We start from the raw sequence: 11,104 nt of genomic DNA, 5'->3' as shown, positions 1-11,104 counted from the left end.
TTTTTATTTTTTTCTGACCAGATTGGCTTTAGGCCCAGTTTACCATGGACTTCTGTAGTGAGGGGAAGAAGCTGTCAGAGCTGGAAGTAAACACTGGCTTCCTGTTGACACACACTAACTCCCTGGCTTGGACAGGTGAATGTATCACCCTCGCCTTAGCAAGATTAATGGTGCTTGTTTCCTGCTGGGAGAGGCCCCGGAAGGACTCTGTACACTTATTGTCTTGGCCAACCGAGGAGACCAAGGCTGCAGAGGGCCATGCAGTAGGAACAGGTTTTCTATGGCCAGTGCTGTGGTTCCCTCCCAGGCCAGAGGCTGGAAAAGGAATTGCTGGTTAAGGAATGGAAGCTGCCTGGTGCCATTGCTTTGAGTCTGGGCTGAGGCGGGGTGCCATGGTAAAAGCCACATGATTGGGTAGAGCCAAGAGAGAGAAAAGCGCCGCATCCCAAGATACCCAGGGAGAGCATACCCCAAATGACCTAGAACTCCCAGTAGACCCCACTCTTAAATTTTCTACCACTTCCCAAATGGGAATAAAACTGTTAACGAATGGACTGCGGAGGGTGCACACCCAGATCACAGCTCCTCTTCATACTAAGCTGTGGCCTGTTTATCAAAGCCACACAACAGCCATTGCTCTCTCTGTACTACCCTGTGACATCACCTACTGGCCAGGACTCTCAGGCTCCACACACTCTTCCTCGCTCTGGTACTCCTTTGCCAGCTGCCACACACAGATCATGGCCTTTCCCTGGGAACACCTCCCACAGTTCCTTGCTCTGCAGAACAATGAACCTGCATGTAGCCATGCCTCCCGCCCGCCCCAGGTACAAGGGTCCATGGGCCTGGAAAGAGCAACTCAGCCCCGGGAGCCATTTGAAATCTGTTGAGGAGGATTTCAGAGAAAAATGACCCCCTCGGGTAGTTTCCATCCCATCCTCTTCCAGAAGCGGCCCTGGCTTCTATAAGAAAGCGGGCTGAGTAAGCCACGAGGAGCAAGGTAGCGAGCCACACTCATCCGTGGCCTCTGAGCTCTCTGCCTTCAGGTTCCTGCCCAGTTTGAGTTCCTGCCTTGGTTTCCCTCAGTGGACTCAGGATACATAAGCCAAACAAACCCTTTCCTCCTCAAATTGCTTTTGGTCATGGTGTTTCATCTCAGCAACAGTGACCCAAACAGAGACGCCAAGTAACCCTAGGCCCAGACCTCCAAAGCCGTAAGCCGAACACATCTTTCCTCTTTGTAGGTTGATCATGAATTGCAACAGATCACTATTGCAAAACCATACTGACAGGAAGCTGCAGGACAAGGGAGTGTGGCGTTTCCAGATGCTTCAGAGCTGCCACTGCTACTGTGGAGGTCCCTAAGCGTCTTCCTTTCCCTCCTCAGCAGGGACCAAAAAGCCCTTTTCAAGAATGCACCTTTAGATACCTAGCTGATTCTGAGAAAATGATGTCTCAAGTACGAGAAAAGGGGTCCGGAGAGAGGGTTCAACCTTTTAAAGCACTGACAGACAGCTCTTCCAGGACCTGGATTTGATTCTCAGTGACCACATGGTGACTCATGTGCATCTCCAGTTCCAGGTGATCCGAGCCCCCTCTTCTGGCCTCCTTGGCACCATGAACACATGTGATACACAGATTCACATGCAGGCAAAATGCCCATACACTTAGAATAATTTTCTTTAAAAGAAAGGAGAACGTTGAAGCCTAGGAGCCAGGTTTCGAGAAAAGGGGGCCGGAGAGAGGGTTCAACCTTTTAAAGCACCGACAGACAGCTCTTACAGGACCTGGATTTGATTCCCAGTGACCACATGGCGACTCATGTGCATCTCCAGTTCCAGGTGATCCGAGCCCCCTCTTCTGGCCTCCTTGGCACCATGAACACATGTGATACACAGATTCACATGCAGGCAAAATGCCCATACACTTAGAATAATTTTCTTTAAAAGAAAGGAGAACGTTGAAGTCTAGGAGCCAGGTTTTCTGGACTGAGACCCTCCCTTCACGTCCCAATGGAAGGTTGGTGCCTGTCTCTGCCCCTTCTCAGGAGGGACATCACCCTCCTTGATGACTTTCTCTGCCTTTTGGTATTCCTGTAGCCTGGCTACAGCAACAGAATTCAATTCAAGCCTTTTGAGAGCAACCCCAAGGGTGTAGGGATAGACAAACATTATGTTTCAGTCAAGCTGGGCTTTACAAGTCACTGTTGTCCCCTCTGTCCATTCTGTGTGTCATGGGGCACTGACTAGCTGGCTCATTCCAGTGTGTTATCACCCGAACCCAAGGAGTCCTAGGAACCCTTGGCAATCTGAGGAAGCCAACTGAAGAAATCTGGCTGGGGTGTCCCTGCTCGGTCCAAGGAGTCCATAGAAGGCACAAAGCCAGGCGAAACAATGGACACTGCACTATGCGACAAAGCACGATCACCGGTGACCTCTGACCTGGTGCCTTCTGTCCCTCACAGCCTTGGGTTTTAAAGCCTCTGTACGGTTGAGGGTGGACTCAGTGCTGTCTTGCATCTGGAGAACACACTGTCAGCTCTGGCATCACCCTCTTGAGGGGACCCGGACATGCCTCTACAGAGCTGCCACATCCTTTGTCTCACCTGCAAGTTCGTATCAAACCCTGATTCATAGCCCACTGTGGTCATACGCGCCTGTAACCACCACACCAAAGATGAAGAGACACAAGAACTGACACCAGGTCCAGGCTATTGTGTCTCCATGGTGAATTCTGGACCAGTCGGGGCTACACAGTGAGACCATGTCTCAAACACAGAACCAACCAACAAGCCTGCCAATGTGCAGGCAGCCTGAGAATCACATGTAACAAGGCACAGGGATATAATTCCAATGTTCCTTCCCACATGAGTTAAAAAAAAATCCTGAAATTTATGTGGAACCATTAAAAGAAGAAGAAAAAGAAGAAAGAGGAGGAGGAAAAGGAGGAAGAAGAGGAAGAAAAAGAGGAGGAGGAGAAGGAGGAGGAAGAGAAGAAGAAGAAAAGCAACAGCAGCCACCAAAATAGCAAAGGTAAGCACAGCAAAAAATGAACTAAGTCTGGGGCCTCAGACATTCCCTCAGTTGAAGCTGTACTCCACTGCTGTAGTAATTAAAACATATAGAGAGATGAAAACAGGCACACTGAATAACGGAACTGAATACTGTCCCAAACATACCAAGGGAGGCCAGCCTTCCCCCTCAGCACTGAGAAAACACCCGAGGTCCATCATGGTCCCCATGGGAACAGGCATGGCCTTAGTCTTGTGGCTATCTCAGGGTGGCTTTTTCTTCTTTTTAAAAATCTTCTCTAGCCCAAAGGGGATTTTTTTTTCTCCTGGAGCCGAGTACATTTTACAGAACCTGAAATGTGCAGGTTTCTAGTTAAGACAATTTTGCCTTTAGCAAACAGGACTCGGTTCCTAAGCTGATATTGGCTGTCTTGCTTCTCAAGGGAGAAGAGCAAATGTTACACTCTTTGGAGAAGAGGGAGGGCAAGTCGGTTCACAGAGCAGAAGTCAGTAGAGTAGTGTTAGCTTTGAGTTTGGAATGGCTTCTCATTCTCTTTTCTTATTCCCATGTAAACTAATATTTCCTCAGTAAGCCTCTTAATCATAATGAATGCCAAAGCCTGCTACTTTCCTTCTCTCCGTCACTATGGGAAAATATGTTCAAGCTATTCATTCAAAGAGGGGTGACATCCAGACTGAATAAGAGACTCAGCTCACAACTCAGTTTTAGTTTAGGAGACTTAGACGGGCGGTGGTGGCACACACCTTTAATGTCAGCACTTGGAGGCAGGGGCAGGCAGATCTCTGAGGTCTAGGAGACTTGGACGGGCGGTGGTGGCACACACCTTTAATGTCAGCACTTGGAGGCAGGGGCAGGCAGATCTCTGAGGTCAAAGCCAGTCTGGTCTATTCAGGTCAGCCAGAGCTACATAGAGAAACCCTGTCTCAAAAAACCAAAACCGAAAGCAAACCAAAATAACAACAGCAATGAAAACAACAACAACAACAACAACAACAACAACAACAACAACAACAACAAAACCAAACCAAAACAAAACAAAACCTGAAACCTTAGTGAACTTAAACGGAGATTTCTCAAAAGACAATAGTGACCAATAAATATATGAAAAGTGCTTAACCATTAGGAAACTGAAAATTAAGACCAGTGTTTCCCTTCAGCGCTAGATCGAGCCCAGAGCCTTGTGCATGCTAGTCAAGCATCCATCCACGGAGCCCCATCCCCAGTCCCAGAGAATGTAAATTAAGACCATGAAAGTCATCTTCAAACTGTTTGGTGTGGATGTGACTAAGCAGGAGTCTTGTACACTGTAGGGGGAAGCAAATCGGTGTAACCCTTATGCAACTCGTTATAGGAGTTCTCCACACCAGAACAGAACAGAACTAGATCCAGCTAACCTGGATCTTTACTCAAAAAGCCTGAAATCAATCTTCAGAAGAGACGCTTGGTTTCTATGCCCATCGCTCACGATAGCCGAGGTGTGGCAGCATCAGCGGCAGAACCCATAACGTCAGGGGATGTGCCGAGGAGGGAACTCTGCTCACCCATGGGAGGGAGAACCTGAGCCAGAGAGACAGACTCAGCTCTGCAGGTGAAAGCACTTGCTAAGCCTGAAGACCCAGCTTGGCTCCCCAGGACCTAAAGGGTAGAGGGAAAGAGTTAACTCCTGAAAGTTCTCCATGACCTTTGTGGACCGCCCCCAACCCTATACAAATAAGTCAATGGGATAAAACTATTTAAATGAAAAAGGATAGCCTCCATTTGGACAATATGGCTGGGACTGGAGGACATGCTATGCATATAACCAGAGAACAGAAGAACAGTTCTGCACAATTTCACTTATATGAGATGTTTAGGGCCACCAGGCTCAGAAGCAGCAAGCCAAGTGGTGACCACAGAGGCAGGTGAGGAAAACAGGACATTGACTCTCACACGTGGATCGGGCAGTTTCTGTTTCTAGCTCTACTGTGCAGTGTGGTGAATATGTTTAGCATAGTGTGCGCACTGACCCAGCAAGAGCATCTTCCTGATGGGCATGATCATCCATGGGCAGGGAGTGCTTTTCCTTGACATTATCTTACTGAACACTTCTAATGAGCCTTGGTTTTGCAAGGACCAACTGTGAGCTTAGTCAGTACTTTATGCCTCTGATTCCAGCATCTGCTGGGTCCTTCACTTTAACATGCCTCAGGGTTCAGAGATCTGGAATTCCCTTCCGTCCTCATAGCTTGTCTTCTTTGAGATTCAGAGCATCTCTGAGACTGGGGAGGTTGTTCCTAGATGATGTCAGCAGTTCCAATTGCAGACAGGCACATACAGACACACACTCATGCACACAAACACACAAACATACACAAATACACACATGCACATACATGTATACACACATGTACATGATGCACACATGTACATACACATACAATATACAAACACATGCACACCAAACATACACACACATCCACTGATATACACACATATATACACATACATAGAAGCACATGTACACACACATGTACACATATACACACGTGTACACACATGCACACATACATACATGTACACACATGCACACATACATGTACACATACATGCACATGCATGTATATATGTTCACATGGTCCTTCCTCCAACCCACAGTGTTGTTATTTATTGTGTCAATCTTGCTTTATTTACTTGGTTTTGGTGCTGAGGATAGAACCCAGGGCAGAATGCTAAGCATGTCCTCCAGCACTGAACTGTGTCCCAGCCCTGATTTTTCATCAACTGTTTTTTTTTAAATTTATAATTTGTTTTGTTTTATGCAAGAGTTCACCCTATAGCTTGGCCTGTTCCTTTCTTTTTTCTTTTTTAAACTTTAGATAACATTTTATTACACAAAGGTAGTCACACAATTGGTTTCTTCTTTACTTTGTACACAATTACTCTCCACAGAAAAGCTGCCTCTGAATTTCTTTCTTTCTTTCTTTCTTTCTTTTTTTTTTTTCTGAGACAGGGTTTCTCTGTGTAGCCCGAGCTGTCCTGAAACTCACTCTGTAGACCAGGCTGGCCTCGAACTCAGAAATCCGCCTGCCTCTGCCTCCCAAGTGCTAGGATTAAAGGTGTGGACCACCACCCGGCAGCCTCTGAATTTTTCATCTGGGAAAGGCAAGCACCTCAAACAGAGATGGAATGGTACTCAAAATGTAGGCTGGTCCCAAGCACATATTCTCCTGCCTCAGCCTCTCACAAGCTGGGATAACAGCTGTCTGCTATCATGTCATTCTGAATTTTTTTTTAATCTAAATTTTCTTTTTTTTTCCCCTACATTTTTCATTATTGTGTTTTTGTTGTGGTTAAAAGTGGGAGCTCCAGAGTCAGCAAGGATTGAGCAGGAGGTTGCTCAACAAACTGCAAAGCTTTTCTGGTTTCTCACTCACTACCAGTAAGTTATAAAGGAGGTGTGAAGGAACACCCACCCCTGAGGATTTCTGATCTTGGGATGAGATAAAGGAAGTGAAGGGCACATCACAAACATCTAACAAATGCCCCAGGAGTTCACCAGCAACACAGTGGGATATGAGCATGCATGCCACTCAGAGAGCAGGATAAACATGAGCTCACGTGCCCGGAGTATGGCGGCCCACGTTTCTGCCTCAGCACCTTTGTCTGGAGGATAGCAACGCCAGCCCTCTGCAGCAGCTGGAAGGTGACTGGCTGAAGGACACCGAGCCCACGCAAGCATCCTTTGCTGGTGGTGCTGGAGTCTTCACCCTAGACCACCACAGCATTTCAGGGAGCAAGCAAGAACCCCTGTTGCACCCTGCTGATGCCTCGTGAAGCCTGGAGCAACAGGAGCAGAAGGCCCCGGTAGCCAGACGATGTAACTCCGTGGACTCTAAATGCTGCAAGGAGGAAATGGTAAGGGGAGGGTCTCCTACTGGCACCCGTGTTCCCTAAAAGCACTGTGTCCGAGAAGGTGCTCCTGCAAGCTGCGGTTGATGCTGTAGTCCAGAGTTCTAAGAAAGTTTTTGGTGACATGAATCTGACCCCCCCTCCCCCAGAGCCTTTCATGATCCCCAGGCAGCAGCTAGCCAGTGGGGTTGGGCACTAAAGGAGCCAGCCAGTAGCTATGACTGTCAGTCCATGTGTTCCAGCCTTAAGTGGTATGAACCAGAGAGGAAGGGTAGGGTGTGTGGTATTAAGTGCCCGTGCCCTTCTGGACTCAGAGCACAGTTCACTGGATCCCATCCATCTCACAGAATTGGTCTTCCAGCCTCAAGCTATAGCCAGGGCACCACCCTTAAAGAGAAATGAACTGACTTGGTCTCAGTGCTCCGGCTACCACTTGCCAAAGTGGGGGAGCCACACTCTGACTTGTGTCTTCCACACACCCACTCTGCTATACCCCAGTGCCCAAGCCTGAGTGATTCCACCCAGTGCCCCCTGAGTGATCCCAGTATTTGGAGACTAGAAGTCTAAGAACTAGGTACCACCAGGTTCAGTGACTCATTTCTGCTTCTAAGATGGTAGCTCAAACTGTGTCCTCACTTCGAAGAGACAGAAGGACCCAAAAGAGTTGAACTCCTTTTAAGAGCGCGAGGGGTGGAGTTTTCCTGGGCAGACTACCCCCAAAGGCTTCACTCCTTAGTACTGTGGGAGTCGAGTGCCTACTCAGCAATGTTGCAGGAGACGGTTGGAAGCAAGGTTCTCAATGCTTGAGAATGGTATTTCCTGTTGGAATCTGTCAGCTACACTCATTTTTCTTTCCTTTTCTTTCTTTTTCCTTTGACGTGGTCTCACCATCTTCCAGATGTGGAGTCTCAGTTGCCCCTCTTTTTGATAGAGGCCTAGCTTGCCTAGAACTGTTAAGTAAACCAGGCTGGCTTTGACCTCGCCTGCATCTTCCTCTTGAGTGCTGGGATTAAAGGCCTGTTTCTTTATGCCATGCTCATTGTTTTAATCTTATTCAGCCCTACAAAGTGTGCACACATAACTATTATTGCCTCGACCGATGAGTAAACTGAATCCCAGATATTACACAGCTCACCCAAGGGTGAAGAGAGTGGCATGGCTCCGTCCACTGGCCTCCCTGTCCCGCGTCATTTTGGAGGGTTACAGAATTCCAGGATCAACCCTGAGGATGGCCTGAGCATGGAGTCAGGTTCCAGAAATGGAAGCTCAGCATCTGCCCCTGGTTTTGATCATTGCTGTCCGGGTATGACCATTCTGAACCTGGCAAGACACTGGCAGCTTCCTAGCCTCACCTGATCTCACCTGAGTACGAGGCCGGAGCTAAGACTATTCAGCCATTTTGCCTTCTTTGCCCACCCAACTGCAGCAAAAGATGTGGCTGGCCCCCGACACAGCTGACTGTGTGTCTATATCCTCCGTATCCTCCCAAGGACAATTATAAACACCATCAGCTGTCAAGGGCTACAGGTAGTATATTTGGTATGATGAACAGCTTAGGAAACATTAGGAAGGTTAGAGCCAGTGTCCCGTGCCACATGATAAGTATCCTATAGTTTGTGCTCGCAGGCAGGCTGTCTCTGATTCCTGGGCAAGCACAAGCTAACCTTTCCCTTAAATACAGTTCCTCATGTTGTGGCGACTCCCCCAACCACAAAATCATTTTCATTGCTACTTCATTGTTTTAAAGATTTATTTATTTTATGCATATGAGTACACTGTAGCTGTCTTCAGACACACACCAGAAGAGGGCATCAGGTCTCATTACAGATGGTTGTGAGCCACCATGTGGTTGCTAGGAATTGAACTTAGGATCTCTGGAAGAGCAGTCAGTGCTCTTAACCACTGAGCCATCTCTCCAGCCCCCCATTGCTACTTCATAACTGTAACTTTGCTACTGTTGTGAATTGTAACTCAAATATCTTTTTGTTTGTTTTGTTTTTCGAGACAGGGTTTCTCTGTGTAGCCCTGGCTGTGCTGGAACTCACTCTGTAGACCAGGTTGGCTTCGAACTCAGAAATCACCCTACCTCTGCCTCCCAAGTGCTGGGATTAAAGGCATGTGCCACCACTGCCTGGCTGTGAATTGTAACTCAAATATCTGTTTTCTGATAGTCTTAGGTGACCCCTGTGAAAGGGTTGTTTGACATGTCCCCCGAAAGAGTTGAGACTCACAGGTTGAGAACCATTAACATGAGCCCTCCATTTCCTGAAGTCTAAGGACTTGTATTTAGCCTCATGGATCTGATGTCTACTCAAGGCTCTCACTGTGCTGTCTTTCTATGGTGTTAATAACTCTCCTAATAAGTCTTGTGCTCAGAAGAACAGGTGTGCTTGGACTCCTAATTGAAAACCCATCACTGGGCACAGGATCTGGGTCTTTCTAATAGGAATGACACACTTGAGAGCTGTGGCCAAAATCTGTGCTCATCCATTAGACCCTGAGGTGTCTGTCAGAGAAGAAATTGTGGCAGTGGTGAGCAACAGGAGCGTTCCCTTCCCCTTAACCCTGAAACACCTGGGATGTGGAGGAAAATGACGTAACTGAAGATAACTATTTGGTCTATGGATGATGGTTTCTGCTTCTTTTTTAAAACTGATTTATTTATTTTACAAAGGACTTATTTTTATTATTCAGTGCATGTGTGTCTGTGAGCAAGCATGCAATACCTGAGGAGGCCAGAAGAGGGCGTCGGATCATCTACAGCTGGAGTTAAAGGTGGTTGTGAGCAGCCTGTAACTGCGAACCCAGCTCCGGTCTTCCAGAGGAGCTGCAAGCGACCTTAGCCGCGGAGCCATTTTTCCAGCCCAACCGATAATTTCACGACACAAGAGAACACCGCCACTAGCCCCTTTAGAGAAGCGCAGGAGCCACGGGGAGGTTTCTGGGATTTTCATCTTTATTCTAGTTTTGTTTTAAAAGCCTGGGCGCCCAGCAGCACTCCCAGCCCCTTGTCCTGCCTGGGGTTCGCCCGGTCTGTTGTCCCTATTGGAGGAGTGTGGCGTTCAGAGCCCTTTCTCTCCGTCCTGCTGAGATTCTCCCAAACTCTGATGGGTGCCCAGGGATACCTTGGTGCGTACTTCCCAGAGACAACAAAACCTTAGGGTTTCTCATCTGTTTTCCCTCTGCCTGGCTTCCCTTCTTCCCCTTCCCAGGGTCTCCCTTGATACAGCGGGATCTGCGTTGACAGTAAAGTGCAGTTGGGGGCCACAGGGTCCTGAAACTCAGGCTTAGAAGAGTTCCTGTTTTCAGGACCCGCCCCCTTGCAGAGGCGGATTCTCTCGTGGCCCCCAGCAGTGGCATCATTAGGAAGCACACCTGGACCCCAGACTCCATCTTTTGCTTTGCACTCCCAGCCTGCGACGGGGCGCAGTACCTTTGTGTCTCCCTTAGGAGGGGAAAGCAGCGCATCTGGAGAGCTCCACAGCCAGGTTCCCTGCTGCAAGGAAGCCTGCTCACTCCAGAGCAGGGCTGACTGGGCAAGGGGCCCAGAGGGAGGAATGGCAGAGAGGCGCACCATCTCCTCCCTCGGGGCCCTCACCATCCCTCTCCTCCTTCCTTCCCTTCCTTCCCTCTCGCTTCCTCCTCAACCTCTTTCTACTTCCTTCCTCTTTTCCTTCCCCTCCCCCCGGAACTCCTCTTCTCTGGTCCCTGCCCTCTGCGGGCTGCAGGGAGAGGGGAGGGGAAGGCTGCTCCGCGCGGCTGGCCCGGGGTCACACGCTGTGCGCGCCCAGGCTGAGCACGGAGAAGGCGGCCCGGTGCTTGCGCAGCAGCAGGCGGATCTTCTCGTCGTCCGAGTCTGGGTCCAGCGGTTTGTTGTACTCATCGTCCTCGTTCTCCGAGGCCGCGCGGTCTCCGCTCGCACCGCCCGGGGCCCGGGGCGTGGAGGACGAGGGCTCCAGGGCGCTCTTCTTCCTCCACTTGGTCCGGCGGTTCTGGAACCACACCTGCAAAAGAGCAACCGGGCTGCCGGGGTGGGCTCCGCTACGGCCGCCTCGCTACCCTAGAGTCAAGTACCGACCATGCACCACTGCATCGTGCAGCTGCCTGACACTTGCATTACCCGCAGGGAGAAATATAATAAAGTTAGATAAAAGCGTGCCATAACTACCTGTGCTATAACTACC

The 11,104-nt window shown here is 49.0% G+C and overlaps 1 protein-coding gene across 1 annotated transcript in view; it reads right to left on the bottom strand.

Annotated features, from left to right (window-relative positions):
• Window positions 1-10,392: 10,392 nt before the first annotated feature.
• Nkx6-3 (NK6 homeobox 3) overlaps window positions 10,393-11,104 on the bottom strand; it is a 4,774-nt gene continuing 4,062 nt past the window's right edge. The window contains exon 3 of the mRNA XM_031342712.1: window positions 10,393-10,924. Coding sequence (XP_031198572.1) covers window positions 10,691-10,924 — 234 coding nt within the window. The 3' untranslated portion in view covers window positions 10,393-10,690. The remainder of the gene's footprint in view (window positions 10,925-11,104) is intronic.

Source organism: Mastomys coucha, unplaced genomic scaffold (assembly GCF_008632895.1).
Source record: "Mastomys coucha isolate ucsf_1 unplaced genomic scaffold, UCSF_Mcou_1 pScaffold22, whole genome shotgun sequence".
Lineage (NCBI taxonomy): Eukaryota > Metazoa > Chordata > Mammalia > Rodentia > Muridae > Mastomys > Mastomys coucha.
The sequence above is the reverse complement of the archived record's forward strand: the minus strand, read 5'-3'. Positions and strand labels throughout refer to the sequence as shown.